The following is a 21,496-nucleotide window of genomic DNA, read 5'->3' as shown; positions in this document are numbered from 1 at the left end:
TCTCTCTCTAAAAAATAAATAAATAATTTTTTTAATTAAAAAAAAAAAAGTCCTGGAGCAGAGGGCTTTCATAGGGATTTGAAGAACTCCCAGGAGTCCTGGGAGCACAGTGCAGGAGGAGAGGTACCAGGAGCAAGACTTGGCTGGGCCTGACAATCTCAGAGAGGCTTTGGGATTTTATGGGGAAGAGAAGCCTCTGGAAGGTTTGAGAGAGGAGGGATAAGGCTGGGAAGAGGTGAGAGGGGCAGCCCAGCGAGAGAGCTATTGCAGCAGTCCGTGGGAGGGAAAGGGGAGTTGGGGGCAAGGGGATGCCAAGAAGCTGTCGGATTATTCTGGGACCATTTGGAAGAGGGGCCAATCGGATTTTCTCATGGGTGGGAGGTGGGGAGTCAAACTCCGGTGGGAGTGACTGGAAGAACTGGTGAAGTGGGCAGGTCCACGTTTGGCCCGCTCATCACCTGTAGTGGGCCTTTGCCCTCCTTCACCTCTCTGGCTTTTCATCTCTAAGGTGATGGACTAGAGAATTCTGAAGTTCCTACGTACTTGATGTTTTTCACTTCATTTTTGGCATGAAGTAAGAGTATAAAGCAGATCATTTTCTAAATACTCAGGTATTACATCAGTGTTCTTAGGGTTCATGTAATCCTCTTTTCAAAGACCTATATTGTCATCATCCATTTCAATTGTCTCTTCTTCAATTTTTAATTAATTCAGCTATGTCTGATGTCCATTGCCAAAGGCTTTGGGACTTTGAGGACTAGAGGAGTCCTCCGTATCACTACCAACTTCAGGAAAACTTGGATCTTCTGCAAGATTTCCAATTTCATTTTGCAGTCTGTTTACATTTTATTTGATTTTGTGTTGTCAAATGTTTCCCATACCCTGAAATTAGAGAAGGACTGAAAGCCAAAAATGTTAAATATATTGACCCAATGGGCAGGGTTAAACTCCAGGGTTAAACAGGGAAGGGTGTCTGAGTGGAGACTGACTTCATAAGTGGTCCCATTATTACCGAGGTTTTTCTTGTTAGAATGACTTTTCCTTCCATATGCAACCAGACTCAGAAAATGAATTCTCAGAGACCAAAAGGATCCCTACACCAATGAAACAGCTTCAAAATGTTTCTCATAATGGGTCTGAAATGTCTGCTACCAGATAGGCCTCAGTTCCTATCTGTTTGGTATATCATTATAATCATTAGTACTAAATATTCAGTGGATCCTAACAGAGAAAATATTTGGGAAAACCTGTTCCTACGTTTATCATATTTTTTATACAGACATAGAGATAGTGAAGAAGAAAAATGTGGAACAACATATCTCCCGTTTTTCTTTAGAAGTAAATTCATTTCTATTCATTCTTTTTTAATTTTGGCGATAGCCCGATGTCATGACACAGCCTGCTACCACTCCGTGCTTGACTTGCTGCCCACAGCAAACCATGAGGAGGTCCCCAGCCCGTGCTGGGCTCTCAGGGATGAGAGAGGTTGGAGGAGCCAAGAGAAGCATGCTGATGAGAACAAAGGGTGACAAGAGACCAGTGAAGTGACTGAGCTGGTCCTGCTGAGGCTCTCTTTGTGTCATTTACCATTTCACTTGAGTTTCATGGTACAGATTCTATGGAGAAGCCATCCCAGAGCCCTGGCCAAGAATGAGCCTCAGTTAGGGATCCTGCTGGTCTTTATAACACTTCTTTTTTTTTTTTTTCCATTTTTTTTTAATGTTTATTTATGAGAGACAGAGTGTGAGCAGAGGGGCAGAGAGAGAGGGAGACCCAGAATCCAAAGCAGGCTCCAAGCTCTGAGCTGTTAGCACAGAGCTTGACATGGGGCTCAACTCATGAACCGTGAGACCATGACCTGAGCCGAGTTGGACACTGAACGTACTGAGCCATCGAGGTGCCCCTCTTTATATCACTTCTGATGAAGCAATTAAAAAGGAAAAGTGGCATTCCTCCTGCTCTGTCCTGGGTGGACTTAAAAAGATATAGAGGAACGGGAGGAGGGGAATTAATAGCATTCCCATTTACTAGTTTAAGCTTTTTAAGAAGATAGAGAATTTGGTGTATAGGAGGAAAAATCTGGGACCTAATAAGAATAAGCAAAGTTTTACAGCAGTCAGAGGAGTGAGCTAGGGGAAGAGAAACAAAGGAGGAGATGGTACCCCAATAACACCTTTAGTTTCCTTGAAAACACAAGTTCTGGGGATGACTCATATGGTAAGTACTGCAGGACTCATCGAGACTAGAGGGGAAAACAATTCAAAACCTACATCCTTCTTATGAGAGTGCATGTGAAAGATAGCCAGTTAGCAATTATTTCTATTGCTTGAATTAATCTGGCACTAATTAAACAGTCACATTAGGTCAGAGACGGAAATAGAAAGAAACTAATGTGCCCCCACTCCCTTGCCCACCGCACCCACGCATGCCTACCTGCACAGGCATACAGGCACACAGGCAAGTATCCCCTGATAGACATCACTAAATGATATTGATAATATGAGTTCCACGTGAGCTGCAAGCATCAGCACTTGGTACAGTGCCTACTGCATCGTATATGCTTTGTCAGTATCTGTTGAATGAATGAATCACTGCACTGTCCCCCACTGAGCCTAGATGCTTCCTTAGAGTCTTGCTCAACATGGCGTTGAGTTCCAGTTTACTACCAATTAAGTAGCTGTGGCACACAAGTGGAAACCTACTTGCCATCCCTTCATGATTAGCTAAATCATAACACCCTCCTCCCTTCAAGTATTGGGAAACACAGGTAGATTCCTGGGGTACCTTGAGCTCCGTCACGACACCCAGATGAATTTGATGGAGTTCTTTTCCCATGAGGCTACAGCTTCACATATTTGCAAAACCACAAATTCTGCTTGAAATATAAAGCCTATAATGGATGCTCTCCTAAGTCACTATTTATTGGTGCTGCTTGCACGTATTTAATAATGATATTTTTCTCTAATTACTGTGTTTGGAGTATATTTTAAGGATTTTTTTTTTTTTTTTTTTTTTTTTTTTTTTTTGTAATTCAGGTAGACATCATAATCCTTACCATTATTTCCGGTCATGTTTCCTTCCTGGGCGTATAGATGATCGCATTTTCCTGACCCTAGGCAATTAGGTAAGGTAATGTGCTTAGTTTTGACCCAAAGGTCGTAACTGTATGTCGCTTCCATGCTTAAGCATTAGGAGACAATGCTCAGTTTTCTGTACATCCATCACCTGCCTTGGCCATCCCGGAATCATGTCTCAGGATCAAGGTGCTGCGAAATTCAAGCAGGCTGGATCATGGAGCCCCGCCCCACTGGATGAGTGAGTGATAAACTTGACTATGTAAAAGCACTAAGATTTTGCTACTGTTTGTTACTACAGCATTGCCTAGCTTATCCTACTACAACAATGAATGTAGTCTGCCGGCTCTGATGGAATACCTGAACCCCAGCTTCAGCCCGGTGCAATTTAGGAGTGGCAACCAGATTCTCTGAAGTTACAGGGTCTAAACAGTTCATGGAAGAGCAAAGCAGCTGGTAGAGAAAAGAGGTGGGATGGAGAGGGTACGGGACTCAGGAGAGAGCAGCTGATAGGGACAAAGACACAGGAATCCACCAACAGGAAATGTGTGGTCATACATCTGTCCTTACCTAAGACATCAGATACCGGCTAAGGGAACCCCTAGCCATCACTTCTAACTCTTTTTCACTCCCCTCCTCTGTTCTGAAATCTTCCTCAAGCTCAGCCATGTGTGCCACTTCCCTTCCGCTAAGTTAAGCTAAGAAGAACACTCAGCTGATTGGAGCTGGAGTTTCTGACACTGCGTTCTTCAAAAACCTAGTTCCATAGAAAAACGGAACCTTAATCCAGATACTAGTTTGACAAGTATATAGCAAGAATCTTAAACTTAATCCTGACTTGATCCGGTAATAAGTGAATTTCCGACTGTTTCCTAAGACAAGTTCCAGGAGAAGTTGCATTACCAGTAACAGCAAAAACCTGAAAACAGCCTAAATGATCAGCCAAAGAGGAATCGCTAAAAACAAACAAAGGTACATCCATGTAATACAATATTATGTGTAAAGCAAAATGGTGCTTTCGAAGAATGTTTAGTGGGATGTGGAAATATGATATAATGTTAGCTGAACGAAAAGATACAGTTTTCTATATAGAATAATCTCAAACTTTACATAACAATATATAAATGCATAAAGACCAGAGGGAAACATACTAAAAATGTTACCAGTGATCATCTCTGAGTGATGGGTTTTCGTAATTTTTCTTTCGTCTTTGAAGGTGTCTACATTTTTCAAGTCCTGTTTAATGAAAGTTGTTATTTTAAACAAAATAAATCTGGGGCACCTGGGTGGCTCAGTCAGTTGAGCGGCCGACTTTGGCCCAGGTCATGATCCCTCATCTCGTGAGTTCAAGCCTTGTGTCAGGCTCTGTGCTGACAGCTCAGAGTCCAGAGCCTGCTTCGGATTCTGTGTCTTCCTCTCTCTCTGCCCTTCCCCCAGTCACACTCTGTCTCTCTCAGTCTCTCTCAGTCTCTCTCAAAAGTAAACAAACATTAAACAAAGTAAATCTGTATCAGGACCCCAGTGATTTTAATTATTCCAAGGTATGTTCTGGGGTGAAGAAAGCTTTGGCCCAACCATCTGTACCCTCTGAATGCAATCCTAGATAATGGCCACTAATGTTCAATCTGATGGCTCTGTTGAGGGCATGTTTTAATTTTATATTTTTCAGTTGATATATTACTAAGTAAGTAAAATACCACTATACCACTATTCAGAGTCTTCTTCAATTATTTATAAAATTTTGTTAATATAAGACTATCTTCAAGTTAGCCAATCTGAAATCCAGGGATTCTTACAATAAATCAGCATGGCTGGCAGCAGGATGCTGGATTCTCCATGCTTTTGAGACACCGCCCCCTGTTTGGTCAGGGGAAACACAGACAGAGTGGGGGTCGTGTTTGGGGAAGAGCTACGCCCCACACTCCAGTTCTAGGGCAGCCCCTTCCACCACAGGCTCCAGGGCCCAGGCATCCAAGCAGGCACAAAACCCGTTCTCATGTCCAAGTGACCTGAAAGCTGGAGGGGTCTGGGAAGGCGTCAAGTTCCCAAGATTGCTTTAGAAATGGGGGAGATCTCAAAGGTCAGTTTTGGTCTGGAAAATCCTAAAATGAATCTTGAGGGGAACATGAGCTGTTGCTACTGGTGCTTCCAAAGAGGTTAAAGCTCCCAGGCACAAAGCAAGGACTTCTTTCCCATCTCCACTTCCCATCCTGGAATTGTTTTGGAGCTCCTCACAGGGAGACCCTCTATTCGTGCTGCAGGCTGGCTTGCTAAAGATCAGTCAGCTAGTACTTGTTAAACAAACAGCATGTGCTGAACACTGCATGGCACCACCAAAGTGCTGAAGCATATAACCAAGTGCTTCCCAAACTGACGTGTGCATGCACATCACCTGGGGATCTTGCTAAAATTACAAATTCTCTTCCAGTAGACCTTGGCTGAGTCTGAGACTCTAACAACCTTCCAGGCAATGTTGATACTTCTAGTACTTGGACAATATTTTAAGTATCAAAGGTCCAGTGGGCAAAATACATGCAAAAACATAAGCTACTATTATTAGATACTTACCATGGGCCAAGTGCTATGAAAAGCATATTACATGAGTTTTGTCCCTGGGTTTCTCCCAGCCTTGATCTTAGCAACAGGTGTTTGGAGGGACACTGAAGCTACCGAGAAAGATAGATGGTCAAACCTGTGCCCACATGTGGATGGGCCACAGTTAGTTGGCATGCCAATCTCCCACCACACTCCAACCCTGCCTTTGGCACCAATATGAAGAAGATATGATCCAGTCACCTCAGGAGCTGATGCTTAACCCACAGGGACACCACAATAAGAATATAAGTGTTACAAATGGGTTACAAATGGGACTTTAGACTGCATCACATCTTTGGTCCCTCCTTAACTCTGAGGTTCTAGGAACCTATGAACACAACAGATGTAGAAACCTATAAATGGCTATTAGCCAACTTCTGGCCAAACAAAAGTACCATAAGAGCACACACAGGCAGAGCATGTTACTCCTAAGCAAGGTTAATTGTGAAATTAAACACCTTTCACATTAGAGGCTTTCTTCTACTATCTGTTCACATAAAAAGTGAAGTGCTCAGAAGTCAATTGGAAGCTCTGCATGTGGGGATAAGGCTTATCTATTGGCAGAATCTCAGGCTTTCCCCAGATCTACTGAAACAGAATTGCCATTTTTAACAAACTCCCCAGATAACGTGCATACATAGCAGCTTGAGAGGCACTGAACCACATGCCTTTTCCGTCCTGTTTACCACTGCATCCCCATGACAATGTGTGGTATCTACTAGCTGCTCAGTAGCTAGTATTTATTGCCTGGTCATTATATTGACTGTATTTTATAATTAAATTACATGACAAATTTTAATTTTAAAAATGCCACCATTATTGAGCCCAACAGCTCAAAGTTCTAAGGCACCAACCAGCCCAGACATTGATTCTGGTGGCATTTTCATGTCAGGACATGGGGGCTTTCCTTCCTTAAATCAATCTCTGCATCCTGATAAAACCTTGCTAAAATAATATGCAAAGGAATATACAAAGGACAAAGAAAACAGGAAAGGAGAAGACAGCACACAATGGATATCTCCAAATACCGTGGAGATGGAAAGTGGAGGCATGAATGAAAAGAAACGTACAGCATGTACAGACAATGCCCCTGACATGGGATTGCTTCACAGTAGAGGACCCAGAGAAGCTCAGTAAACTTTCCTCAGGAGGCGGGGGGGGGGGGCGCCGCGAGGATGGAGCTGGAAGACAACAAGTGGTTGCTCCCAACCCTACTTGTGGCAGCCAGACACTACTCCTTCCCAACCCAGCAAGCCCTGGGAAGTTTATTCTTTATATAATTAGATCAGAGTAGCTCTGGTAGAGAAACCGAGAAAAACAGAGTAGAGGTGAGAAGCTTTACTGAAATGATGGCATTAGGTGAACATTAACACCACTCCTGCTTCCTCCACTGCCTCCAGAATACTGACACCCAGGGTTATATACCTTAAGAAGATTGATTCTTCTCTGAAGAATCTAACCTACCAGAGACAGACAACAGATCCTGACCTATGATGCATCCCCAGTAAGATGACCTGGCCCCATAGATCACCATTCACTGAAGTCTACCAATAGATAAGCCTTGCCCCCCACACAGAGCTTGCCATCTGCCTCTGAAAGCTTCAGTTTTAGTAAGTAAGTATTATAGGAAAGTCTTCATGAAACACAAAAACCAAAGCAAATAAACTAAGAAAAACTTGGAAGGTATGGCAGACTGTATTTTCCAAAAATAGCCACGATAGTTCTGCTTCCACATTTTCTTTAAAACTTTACCCCTTCTTGGGGCACCTAGGTGGCTCAGTCAGTTGAGTGACCAACTTCAGCTCAGGTCATGATCTCTTGGTTTGTGAGTTCAAGCCCCGCATCGGGCTCTGCGCTGACAGCTCAGAGCCTGGAGCCCGTTTGGGATTCTGTGTCTCCCTCTATCTCTGTCTCTCCCCTGCTCAAGCTATATCTCTCTTTCTTTCAAAAAATAAACAAACATTTTTTTTAAAGTTTTGGGTGCTTGGGTGGCTCAGTCAGTTAAGTGTCCGACTTCGGCTCAGGTCATGATCTCACGGTTTGTGGATTCAAGCCCCATGCTGGGCTCTGTGCTGACAGTTCAGACCCTGGAACCTGCTTTGGATTCTGTGTCTCCCTCTCGCTCTGCCCCTCCCCCACTTGTGCGCTCTCTCTCTCTCTCTCTCAAAAAAAAATGTAAAAAAAAAATTTAAACAAAAAAAAACTTTATCCCTTCTTTCATTGAAAGGTAGGTTTATGTTGAATCTGGGTGTTATGTTGAATCTCTGTTAGTGCAACTAACAGAGTTGCACTGTCCAGAATGGGAGCCAGTAGCCAATAGGCACATGTAGCTATTGAGCACTTAAAATGTGGCTATTGCGACTGAAGAACTGAAATAATAATTCAATTCTAAATAATTATATTTTAAAAGCATAACCAGTATAAAATATTTTCCACTGATTTTTTTTTTGATAAGACTGTATTTCACACTTAAAGTATTAAAATGGCAACATCTGGTAAAAAAAAAATTGGCATCTAAATTGTGATGTGCTGTAAGCATAACATATAAACTCAATTTCAAAGACAGTATGAAAACAAAATGTCAAATATCTTATTAATATTTTCATATTGGTTACATATTACAATGATCCTTTAATATGCTATGTTCAATAAAGATCTTAAATTGATTTCACCTGTTTCTTTTTACTTTTGAAATGCGGCTACTAAAGAAAGCCTAAAATCACACATGTGACTCACATGACATTTCAACTGGACAGCACTGCAACAGATAGAGGGGAAATGACACTATGTGACTTTTGAGACTAGGTACTAAAAAGGATGGAGCATTCAGTCAGCTCTTACTCTCTACGGAGAGCCTTAGGAACCCTGAATCATCACATAGAAGTCAGATATTCCTTAAGTTTCCCCGGTGGAAGGTATGCATGTTGCTAGAAAAAGATGCCCCCACTGTTTGAATCTTCCCAACCAAGACACCTAACATGTGACTATTCCAGCCCTAGACTATTCCAGCCCTTTAGACTATTCCAGCCCTAGCTGACATAGGATGGGCCAAAGATGAGCTGTGCCTGTTAAGTTCTGCTCAAACTGAAGACTCATGAGCAAAATTAATGTGCTATGATAAACCACTAAGATTTGGGGGGAGGGGGATTTTACTACACAGCACTAACAACGGGAACAGAGGGAATCATGCTAGAACAGGCAAAACAAACACAAAAACCCAAAACTATAATTCCTCTCTCCTTAGAACAGTAAGTATATATAAATATATCATTCATAAAATAATAGGATGCTATAAACTATGTATATCCAAAGAACAAGAAAGAATCTTGAAAATTCAAAAGAAGACAACTGAAAGAAAACTCAATAGAAAAACTAGGAGATTAAGTTGAAGAAATTTCCAAGAAACAATAAAAAGAAAATAGAAGATAAACAATAAAAAAAAAAATCAAAAAAGAGGGGCCAAGATGGCGGAACAGCATGGAAGATTTTTTTTTTTAAGTCTCTCATACCTGAAACACAGCCAGATCAACACTTAAACCATCCTGCACACCTAGAAAACTGATTTGATGATTAACACAACAATCTGCACGACCTGAACCAGAGAACTCAGCAGGTACAGGGTGCAGAAAGGGGAACTGGGGGAGAGAGAAGCCACAGAGGGCAGGGAGTTGTTTTTGCTTGCAGAGAGAGATGGAGACAAGAGGGAGAGTATGAAAAGCATCCCCCCACCCTAACCCAAAAGCAGCTGGAGAGAAAAAAAAGAGCATGCAAGGGACTGAACAAAAAAGGGAGAACAGAGAAAGGAGAAGGCTTAACTTCCATTAAGACTCTATAAACAGGGGGAGCACAGAGTCTGAAACTCCGCAGCTCAATACCTGGTGGTGCTTTGGTGAGAAGGACAAATCCCCAGGAGCAGAGAGTAAGGTCCCCGGAGTCCTTGGGCCACAAAGGCAGAGGCAGTTCCACTGCTGAGAGGCCATTTGGTAGAGGCTGTGCGGCCACCCCACAGGCAAAGGCCCCAGCAGACCCTGGAGAACAACCACTGGTTGCTGGTGCTGGAATAGGACGTTAAGTGAGAAGACTGATGCCAGATGTGTGCTGTGATTTTTCCATAATCCTTGAAACGCTGCTGCTACATGATTGCGTGAACTTTTTCTGGGACAGGTTGGCACCCAGCTGCAGTCTCTGGACATCAGCAGCACCATGGCCTCCCAAATGTTCCTTGGGGTGGGCCAGCACCTGGGAATTGCTTGGTGAGACCCTCCCCCAGAAGGTGAGAACGGGTCAAAGCCTCAGTCCCTCAGAAGTGAGGGGTTGGGAAACACAACCACATTTGAGATAAAACCCAGGAGGGAGGTGCCATTGGGCAACCTGATGACTTGGTCACAGACAGTGTAAAAGCAGGGAGTGGACAGAAGCTGGAGACAAAGGAGGAGTGTGAGATTGCTGGTTGGGAGAGTACAGAGTTCCGATGCTAGAGACTGGGTAGCTGGGTGATGCCATTTTCACCCCTCCTGCTTATGTGCACCTACAGGCACAACAACAACCCACCCCAGTAAGCTAAGCAGCGCCATCTAGTGGAGAACAGAGCCGTTACACTAAGCCCTGCCCAACTGGGCCAACCTCGCATGTCAGGAACACACAATTCTCTCTGCCTTCTTAGTTTATGGACTATAAAGTGCTTCATAGTTCAACTTCCAGGGGACACTGATGTAATTTCAATTTTACTTCAGTCTGTTTGCTGGCCCATCTATTCAATTTTTTTTCTTTTCTTATACTTGAATACATAAAGAGAAAAAACTTATTTTTTTCCACTTCTATTAAAAAATTTTTTCTACTAATTTTTTTAACTTTTTTAAACTTTCCACATGCTAATTTTTTTACTTCCATAATTCCATTTTATTCTATTTCATTGTATTCATTTTTTCAAATTTTCAAACATTTTCCTTTTTTTTTTCTTTTATCTTTCCCTTTTTTCTCTAAACTATCAAGCTCCTTTCAACAACCAGAACAAAACACATCTATGATCTATCATCCTTTATTTAATTTTTTGTGTGTTGCTTTTAATTTTTGAATTTTAATTTTTTTACCTTATTAATTCCTTTTCTTCCTTCAAATTGATGAAACAAAGGAATTCACCCCAAAAGAAAAAACAGGAAGAAATGTCAGCCAGGGACTTAATCAACACAGATACAAGCAAGATGTCTGAACCAGAATTTAGAATCACGATAACAAGAATACTAGTAGCTGGAGTGAAAAATAGACTAGAATCCCTTTGTGAAGATATAAAAACTAGTCAGGATGAAATAAAAAATGCTATAACTGAGCTGCAATCTTAAATGGATGCCACAGCAGCAAGGATGGATGAGGCAGAGCAGCAAATCAGTGAGATGGAGGACAAACTTATGGAGAATAATGAAGAAGAAAAAAAGAGGGAGACTAAAGCAAAAGAGCATGATTTAAGAATTAGAGAAATCAGTGACTCATTAAAAAGGAACAACATCAGAATCACAGGGAGCCCAGAAGATGAAGAGAGAGAAAAAGGGGTAGAAGGGCTATGTGAGCAAATCATAGCAGAAAACTTTCCTAACCTGGGAAAAGACACAGACATCAAAATCCAGGAAGCACAGAGGCCTCCCATTAGATTCAACAAAAACCAACCATCAACAAGCATATCATAGTCAAATTTACAAAATACTCAGTCAAGAAAAGAATCATGAAATCAGCAAGGGGAAAAAAAAAGTCCTTAACCTACAAGGGAAGACAGATCAGGTGTGAAACAGACCTATGCACAGAAACTTGGCAGGCCAGAAAGGAGTGGCAGGATATATTCAATGTGCTGAATCGGAAAAATATGCAGCCAAGAATTCTTTTTCTGGCAAGTCCTGTCATTTGAAATAGAAGGAGAGGTTAAAAGTTTCCCAGACAAACAAAAATTAACGGACTTTGTGACCACTAAACCAGCCCTGCAAGAAATTTTCAGCCCTCTCTGAGGGGAGAAAAGATGAAAATAAATAAACAAATAAATAAAGACCAAAAGCAACAAAGACTAGAAAGGACCAGAGGACACCACCAGAAACTCCAACTCTACAGGCAACATAATGACAGTAAATTCATATCTTTCAGTACTTACTCTAAACATCAATGGACTAAATGCTGCAATCAAAAGACATAGGGTAACAGAGTAGACAAGAAAACAAGATCCATTTATATGCTGTTTACAAGAGACCCACTTTAGATCTAAGACACCTTCAGATTTAAAGCAAGGGGATGCAGAACCATCTATCATGCTAATGGTCGCCAAAAGAAAACCAAAGTGGTCATACTTATATAAGACAATCTAGATTTTAAAATAAAGACTAGGGGCGCCTGGGTGGCGCAGTCGGTTAAGCGTCCGACTTCAGCCAGGTCACGATCTCGCGGTCTGTGGGTTCGAGCCCCGCGTCAGGCTCTGGGCTGATGGCTCAGAGCCTGGAGCCTGTTTCCGATTCTGTGTCTCCCTCTCTCTCTGCCCCTCCCCCGTTCATGCTCTGTCTCTCTCTGTCCCAAAAATAAATAAAGGTTGAAAAAAAATTAAAAAAAAATAAATAAAAAAAAAATAAAATAAAGACTGTAACCAGAGATGAAGAAGGGAATTATATAATTAAGGGGCCTATCCACCAATAAGATCTAACAATTATAAACATTTATGCTTCAAACGTGAGAGCAGCCAAATATATAAATCAGTTAATCACAAATATACAGAAACTCATTGATAATAATACCATAATAGTAGGGGACTTCAACACCCCACTTACAGCAATGGAACATCATCTAAACAGAAAATCAACAAGAAAACGATACTTTGACACACTGGACTGGATGGACTTAACAGATGTATTCAGAACATTTCATCCTAAAGCAGCAGAACACACATTCTTCTCCAGTGAACATGGAACGTTCTCCAGAATAGATCACATACTGGGACACAAATCAGCCCTCAACAAGTACAAAAAGATTGAGATCATACGGTGCATATTTTCAGACCACAATGCTATGAAACTCAAAATCAACCACAAGAAAAAATGTGGAAAGGTAACAAATACTTGGAGACTAAAGACCATCCTATTAAAGAATGAATGGGATAACCAAGAAGTTAAAGAGAAAATTAAAAAGTACATAGAAGCCAATAAAAATGATAACATCACAGCCTAAAACCTCTGGGATGCAGCAAAGGCAGTCATAAGAGGAAAGTATATAGCAATCCAGGCCTTCCTAAAGAAGGAAGAAACATCCCAGATACACAACCTAACCTTACGCCGCAAAGAGCTGGAAAAAGAACAGCAAATAAAACCAAAACCAGCAAAAGACAGAAAATAATAAAGATTAGAGCAGAAATCAATGCTATGAAACCAAAAAACAAAAACAAAACCACAATAGAACAGATCAATGAAACCAGAAGCTGGTTCTTCGAAAGAATTAACAAAATTGATAAACTCCTAGCCAGTTTGATCAGAAAGAAAAAGGAAAGGACCTAAATAAATAAAATCAAAAATGAAAGAGGAGAGATCACAACCAAAAGAGCATAAATAAAAACAATAGTAAGAGAATATTGCAAGCGATTATACACCAATAAAATGGGCAATCTGGAAGAAATGGACAAACTCCTAGAAACATATAAACTACCAAAACTGAAACAGGAAGAAATAGAAAATTTGAACAGACCCAGAACTAGTAAAGACATCGAATTAGTAATCAACAATCTCCCAAAAAAACAAGAGTCCAGAGCCAGATGGCTTTCCAGAGGAATTCTACCAAACATTTAAGGAAGAATTAACACCTATTGTCTTGAACCTGTTCCAAAAAATAGAAATGGAAGGAAAACTTCCAAACTCATTCTATGAAGCCAGCATTACCTTGCTTCCAAAACCAAAGACCCCACTAAAAACGAGAACTATAGACCAATTTCCCTGATGAACATGGACACAAAAATCCTCAACAAGATACTAGCCAACCGAATCTAACAATACATTAAAAAAATTATTCACCACTACCAAGTGGGATTTATACCTGGGATGCAGGGCTGGTTCAATATCTGCAAAACAATCAATGTGATATGTCCCATCAATAAAGGAAAGGACAAGAACCACATGATCCTCTCAATAGATGCAGAGAAAGCATTTAACAAAATACAGTACCCTTTCTTGATAAAAACCCTCAAGAAACTAGGGATAGAAGGATCATACCTGAAAATCATAAAAGCCATATATGAATGACCCAATGCTAATATCATCCTCAATGGGGAAAAACAGAGCTTTCCCCCCAAGGTCAGGAACAAGAGAGGGATGTCCACTCTCACCAGTTATTCAACATTAGTATTGGAAGTCTTAGTCTCAGCAATCAGACAACACAAAGAAATAAAAGGTATCCAAATCAGCCAGGAGAAGGTCAAACTTCCATTTTTCGCAATGACATGATACTCTATATGGAAAACTCAAAAGATTCCACCAAAAAGCTGCTAGAACTGATACATGAAGTCAGCAAAGTCTCAGATAAAAAAATCAATGCACAGAAATTGGTTGCATCCCTATACACGAAAAATGATGCAACAGAAAGAGAAATCAAAGAATCGATCCCATTTACAATTGCACCAAAACCCATAAAATGCCTAGGAATAAATCTAACCAAAGAGGAGAAAAATCTATACACTGAAAACTATAGAAAGCTTATGAAAGAAATTGAAGAAAACAAAAAAATGGAAAAATATTCCATGCTCATAGATAGAAAGAATAAATATTGTTAAAATGTCATTACTACCCAAAGAAACCTATTCAATACAATACTTATCAAAATAAGATCAGTATTATTCACAGAGCTAGAACAAACAATCCTAAAATTTGTATGGAACCAGAAAAGACCCCGAATAGCCAAAGCAATCTTGAAAAAGAAAACCAAAGCTGGAGGCATCACAATCCTGGACTTCAAGCTGTATTACAAAGCTGTAATCATCAAGACAGTATGGTACTGGCACAAAACCAGACACTCAGATCAATGGAACAGAATAGAGAACCGAGAAATGAACCCAGAAACGTATAGCCAACTAATCTTTGACAAAGCAGGAAAGAATATCCAGTGGAATAAAGACAGTCTCTTCAGCAAATGGTGCTGGGAAAACTGGACAGCATCATGCAGAAAAATGAACCTGGACCACTTTCTTATACCATACACAAAAATAAACTCAAAATGGATGAAAGACCTAAACATAAGACAGGAAGGCATAAAAATCCTAGAGGAGAATGCAGGCAAAAACCTCTTTGACCTTAGCCAGAGCAACTCCTTACTCAACATGTCTCTGGAGGCAAGGGAAACCAAAGCAAGAATGAACTATTAGGACCTCACCAAAATAAAAAGCTTCTGCGTGGTGAAGGAAACAATCAGCAAAACTAAAAGGCAACTGACAGAATGGGAGAAGATATTTGCAAATGACATCAGATAAAGGGTTAGTATCCAAAATCTATAGAGAACTTATCAAACTCAACACCCAAAAAACAAATAATCCAGTGAAGAAATGGGCAAAAGACATGAATAGACACTTCTCCAAAGAAGACATCCAGATGGCCCATCAACACATGAAAAAATGCTCCTCATCACTCATCATCAGGGAAATACAAATCAAAACCACACTGAGATACCACCTCACACCTGTCAGAATGGCTAATATGAACAACTCAGGCAACTACAGATGTTGGCGAGAATGCGGAGAAAGAGGATCTTTTTTGCACTGCTGCTGGGAATGCAAGCTGGTGCAGCCACTCTGCAAAACAGTATGGAGGTTCCTCAAAAAATTAAAAATAGAACTACTCTATGACCCAGCAATTGCACTACTAGGTATTTATCCAAGGGGTACAGGTATGCCATTTCAAAGGGGCACATGCCCCCCAATGTTTATAACTGCACTATCAACAATAGCCAAAGTATGGAAAGAGCCCAAATGTCCATCAATGGACGAATGGATAAAGAAGATGTGGTGTGTGTGTGTGTGTGTGTGTGTGTGTGTGTGTGTGTGTGTGTGTGTTTATATATATATATATATATATATATATATATATATATATATATATATATAATGGAATATTACTTGACAATCAAAAAGAATGAAATCTTTCCATTTGCAATCACATGCATGGAACTAGAGGGTATTATGCTAAGTGAAATTAGTCAGTCAGAGAAAGACAAATATCATATGACTTCACTTATATGAGGACTTTAAGATACAAAACAGATGAACATAAGGGAAGGGAAGCAAAAATAATATAAAAACAGGGAGGGGGACAAAACATAAGAGACTCTTAAATATGGAGACAAACAGAGGGTTGCTGGAGGGGTTGTGGGAGGGAGGATGGGCTAAATGGGTAAGGGGAATTAAGGAATTTACTCCTGAAATCATTGTTGTACTATATGCTAACTAACTTGGATTTAATCATACAAAATAAATTTGAAAAAAAAAGGGCAAAAAAAAGCTAGAAACTCCAGACACATTTTTTAAATACAGTGGATAGCACAAGGGACTGTACACAAGCAGGCAGGTTTTGGAGGGGCATTAAAAGTTGGAGTCAGCAACAGACATGGAGTGAGGTCCTAATTTTTGTGGTGTGGGTTTGAGGTCAAGTGCAACTGCTCATCCTGAAAACCTTTTCAGGCAAACCAAAGACTAAACCATTGACCCCTTCAGGCCAGGCTCAAGTATCAAAGATCGTACAATTTGTCAGGCAGACTTATACACAGAAGTCAGAAGTGACCCACAGTTACCTTCACCTCATTAGAATACTAAAATCTCTGCCCAAGGAGGATCATAAGCCTCATTTACATAACACGCAATGGATGTATAGACACGTTTCCTTAAGGCACATGTACCACCTCTGCCCTACCTCCACATGCAATGACAAGGCCCCTGTATTTCAGTGTTCATTCCTAAATCATAGGAACCCATTTGCCCTTGCTTGGAGCATCACAGCTTTGGAAGTTATTCCTCGATCTCCTGATTTGCTATAAATAAAGTTTACTTTGTGCAACAATCCCACCCCTCCCCCCCATCAAAAAAAAAGAAAGAAAGAAAAGAAAACATAAAACAAAAAAAAAGTGTTTTTTCATCACTCCAAAAGGCCCAAACATAGCTAATGGGAAATCTAGCAGGAACAGCAAACAGAAGTAACACAATAAATAGTCTCTAATCTGAAAGACATGAGTTTCCAGATCAAAAGTTCCTATGGAAAGCTCATCATTGGGAAAACTGAGAAAAAGGCACATGACTGGGAAATTCAGAACAACTGGAATTGAGAAAAGATCTTAAAAGCTGTCAAAGAGGAAAAAAGTGGTGTCCACAGGGTCAGAAATAGGAATGCAATGCAGGAGAACTGACTACAATTCTGAATGAATGGAGTCAGCTTAAACTCTATACCTAGCCAAACTATCCAACTGGAAGGAATTATATATTTTCAGGCAAAATACTAAAAATAAATGCATCACCTCTGCACTCTTACTCCTAAAGTTACTAGAACAAGGAAGATGAAGATGTGGGATTCAGGAATTTGGAGATCTAACACAGCAGAAACTTGAGAAGGATTCCCAGGATGATGGTGACGGAGTTTCAGGACAGCTGAGCTGCTGCCAGCAGGCTGAAGATCTTCCTGGCTTGGAACTCAGGCTGAGGCAGCTGGTCTGGGAAGGCTCAGCTTGGGACAAGGACTGGTATGCTCAGAGAAGATCAGTAGAAAATGAAAAACCAGAGAAAGAAGAAGCAAAACCAAAGGAAGGGTGGCAAATTAACATCAAAACCAAACCACATGTAGTTATTTCTAAGTACGCACATTAATGCTTACATCACCTATTCACTAAATGCATGCACTTCATTCCATAATATGCATTCAGGTCTTCTCAGTTAGTATTTCTCTTCGACATAATACAGTCCTCAGCTAAAGAGACTGTTTAGACATAGTAAGCAGAGGTATCTGGACTGGACAGGCATAAGGGATACCTGTATTCAGATTCTTGTACTCCAAGTGGAGAGGCCACAGGAGCCATAAATGGCCCTTTCGCATGCTTGTTCCTGAGCAAGGCCTACTCCTGTCTGGATGTGTCTCACAGTACATGAGCAAATTCTCACATGACCCCCATGGTAAGGCCAAACAGTGGAGACTCCTTTTCAGTGTTTAAAGTGAAGATGCATTATCAGTCTGTGTGAGTTCAGTCAGCTGGCTGCAAGAGCTCAGGCTCTCTCTGTTCCTGACCATTACTGTGGAATTCTGGAAACTTGAATTCCTGTCCAATGTCAGTACCTTAGCCACCTCAGACTGCTATAACAAATTATCATAGACTGAGTAACTGAAACACCATACATTTATTTCTCATAGCTCCGGAAGCTGGGAGGCCCACTATCAAGGAACTGGCAGATCTGATGAGCTCCCATTCTAGTGGGCAGATGCCTCCTCTTTGTATCCTCACTCACTCTCTGTGTCTCTTCTAACAATAGGACTAACCCCACCATGAGGGTTCCACCCTCATAACTTAATCACCCAAAGGCCATACCCCAAATACCATCACAGTGGGTGTTAGGATTTCAACAGATGAATTTTGGAGGGATGCAAACATTCAACCCATTCTTCATTGGAACTTTGTCTGATACTGCTGTCTACTGCTGCTTAGCTATAACTTCATTTCCCCTGCTGTTTTGGTGGATTGTGGGACAAGTAGGGTTGAGATGGGAGTAAGGCATCGGCGAGAAAGAAGCAACAATTTCCCCTGCTTCTGTAAAGAAAATAACTGCTGAGTAGAAAGCCTCTTGAAAGATTCATCCCCTTTTACCCACTCCTCCCCCATCACACTAGAGTGACTTCTTTTGTCAATATAGCAAGCACTCTTGCATAAAAAGATCCTGAAAAACTAAAACATTTTCACTGCCTCTTCCATCCCTTTTGATAAACTTGAACTGCCCCACCAATGGCTGCTAAACCACAAGACTAACTCCCCCTCTGAGAACCATCTCTGACCAACTATTCCCCAAACTAGCTGTGCTTCAGTAGACTCTTCTATTAAAGCTCTATAGAAATACTACTCTTCTCCAAGAGAAGAGAGATTCCTTCAGAGTCTTCTCGTACTGTACCACTCAAACAAAGGCTTATACTCACGGTGCTCTGGTTGATTATCTTCCGTGTTTTTTGATGTCAAGACTCTAATCATTGCCTGGACCCAATGCTGCTAGCCCAAGTCACTCTGAGAAAGACAGACAATGCAGGAGACTCCCCACCAACCTGAGTCTCTCCTTCTGAGATGGCCAGGGTCTAGACAGCTGAGGAAATCCTGCCCCTGACTAGTATCTAGTACTTGGCTCTCTTTATGTTGAAGCCCAACCTAAGCTTTTGTTCTTCCTTCTTAATTGTCCTTGGTGAAAACTTTATGTTTGATTTACTTCACAATTTAGGGTTCTCAACAAGATGGCTATGTAGTACCAAGATTCTGAGGAAATCCCCAGCCATTCAATGAACTTGTAGATCTTTGTCCAGCTTCTTACATTTACAAATATGGTTACAAGTAACACCAAATATTTGAAGCTCTGAAGCAACCTTACGAAGAACAATTTAGAATTTCAGGGACCACTCTAGTGAATTTGAGTATGAGTAAAATAATCCACTTTAGGATCAAAGGGTTCAAAGAGTACAAATATTTCATGGTCAGTATTTTTTATTGGTATAAAGAGGCCTGTGAAAGAAAGGAAAATCCTAAAATTGCTTCCTTTAAAGATGCTTTAGAAAAGGTCAGTAAATCCCTGGATGATCTAAAATCCAAACTTAAACTCCCTTCTTGCTCTCCTAACACAATTGACTGCATACTGGCCTCCCTGTTGTTCCCTGAACCTTAACTTCTTTACTCTTGCTCTCCTCCTCCTGCACCTTCACCAGACCCCCTTTCCTCTGCTCCACTGCCCCTTCTTAAACACATCCTTTCTCACTGGACAAGATCTCTTCACAATGTTTGTTTGTTTTGTTTTTTGTTTTTTGTTTTTTTTTTAACATAAGTCGGGGGACAATGGACTTATAACTCTACTCCTTGGTCAAGATTAGATTTGCACAATTTAGTTAAGGACTTCACAACCCCTAGGAAGAAAAGACAAAAGTTCCCTGAAGAACTAAGGCTTGTCCTAAGAACATATCTTCTGGGACTCCTTAGACTCTATCAATCTATTTGATTATCAATATTGTGTCAAATATATAGATCAAAATTTGACAATGGGCAGATATGAAAAGAGCATAAATACAAGACAAGATCTCTTAGCACCTTTCCCTGAGATCTTTCATATCAAAATTGACTGGTTAAAAACCTAGTCTGTGAAGCCATTCTCAGATCTCACCTTCCAGGATTACTCTGATGTCCAATAGCACAATTGCCTTATCTACTTTCTGTGTTGGTTTTAAAGAGAGTGTACCTCTTAGAAGGAATCGTATCATGTACCATTAAGTGCAAACACTGCAGTGAAATTCCAAGGAATTGCCCCACGATTTCCAAGATATATATACCTACATTCTAGACTTCGATATGGACAGGAGATTTAAAACTGAGACGCCCTCAGGATTCTTCTGAAGCCAATGGCATCACAAGGAGACAGCTTTCCTGAGAATCTTGATCAAGCAGCACACAGCTAGACATGGACAGCTTTGGCCTATGATCTCCCATCAAGACCCTAGAACACAGGAAGCCACTGACTGCCATATCTTTATCTCTTTTTCCTCCCTTTCATAACTATCTTTTCTCTTCTCTGTTTGTTTGGAACTCTGTTGAAATGAGATTCTTAAAACTCCTTCCACTAATAATGTTATTCCAGATGCCACCTTGGTAAATCAAGAGAATTAACAAAGCGTTGGACAAATTTACTGATCTCAAACCCCTCTTCTCCTTTGGTGGAGGATGTAATTGTTCTCCTGACTGATCCTAGGTGAGACAGGAGCTGGACTAATAAGCACTATCCAAGGCCTTCTGATGATTCTTGTAATACCTGTTATCTCTACAGTCATCCACTGTGCCCTCTCCAGAGACTTAAATGCTTTTAGACAGCCACTTGCTCAAGAAATATTAAAATTAAACTATGAAAAGTCACAAGAAACTCTGATAGTCGTCCTCACCAATGAGTCTGAGACTGCAATCAACAGGAGTTCTATAATTCGAAGGTGTGAACAAGTCAGAATCTGATCAGATGATGGGACTTGGTCTCCCTGTTGACCAAGAGCACGGACTGTAAGAGACTAAGTGACTGAAACTCCCCACTGTGGCCCTTGTATGACTTGGCCCCTAGAGCTATAGCACCCACCCCTCTTGATAAAACCCGAGTTCCTATCCAATGGCTGTTAAACCACAAGGTCAATTCTTCCTCCTAATTATGCTCCTGCTGATTTCCTTCTACACCTGCTGACTATGGTTTTACTGTTTAACAATTTTGTGCCCACTATGGACAAAGAATGCAAAGAAATTATGAAAAATTAAAAACTGTTGTGTGAGGATAGGTGAAACTATACTAATTGTTCTATTTTCCAAATTTTCCCTAAGGTAGTTTTATTATTTTAAATTTTTTTTAACGTTTATTTATTTTTGAGACAGAGAGAGACAGAGCATGAATGGGGAGGGTCAGAGAGAGGGAGACACAGAATCCGAAACAGGCTCCAGGCTCTGAGCCATCAGCACAGAGCCCGACGCGGGGCCTGAACTCACGAACCGCGAGATCATGACCTGAGCCGAAGTCGGACGCTTAACCGACTGAGCCACCCAGGCGCCCCAGTTTTATTATTTTAATATTGACTATA

General features: G+C 40.8%; 1 protein-coding gene across 2 annotated transcripts in view; it reads right to left on the bottom strand.

The window, feature by feature from the left end:
- Window positions 1-21,496, bottom strand: part of RPS6KC1 (ribosomal protein S6 kinase C1) — a 322,126-nt gene that overhangs the window by 93,795 nt on the left and 206,835 nt on the right. The window contains exon 16 of one of the 2 annotated variants that reach the window (XM_040446439.1): window positions 4,219-4,310. The exons of the other annotated variant lie outside the window; for it this stretch is intronic. Coding sequence (XP_040302373.1) covers window positions 4,234-4,310 — 77 coding nt within the window. The 3' untranslated portion in view covers window positions 4,219-4,233. Of the gene's footprint in view, window positions 1-4,218; window positions 4,311-21,496 lie in introns of those variants that run through there. 2 annotated transcript variants of the gene reach the window in all.

This window comes from Herpailurus yagouaroundi, unplaced genomic scaffold (assembly GCF_014898765.1).
Source record: "Herpailurus yagouaroundi ecotype Mexico unplaced genomic scaffold, PumYag 195, whole genome shotgun sequence".
NCBI classification, from domain to species: domain Eukaryota; kingdom Metazoa; phylum Chordata; class Mammalia; order Carnivora; family Felidae; genus Herpailurus; species Herpailurus yagouaroundi.
Note: the sequence above shows the minus strand (reverse complement) of the source record. Positions and strands in the feature narration are given on the sequence as shown.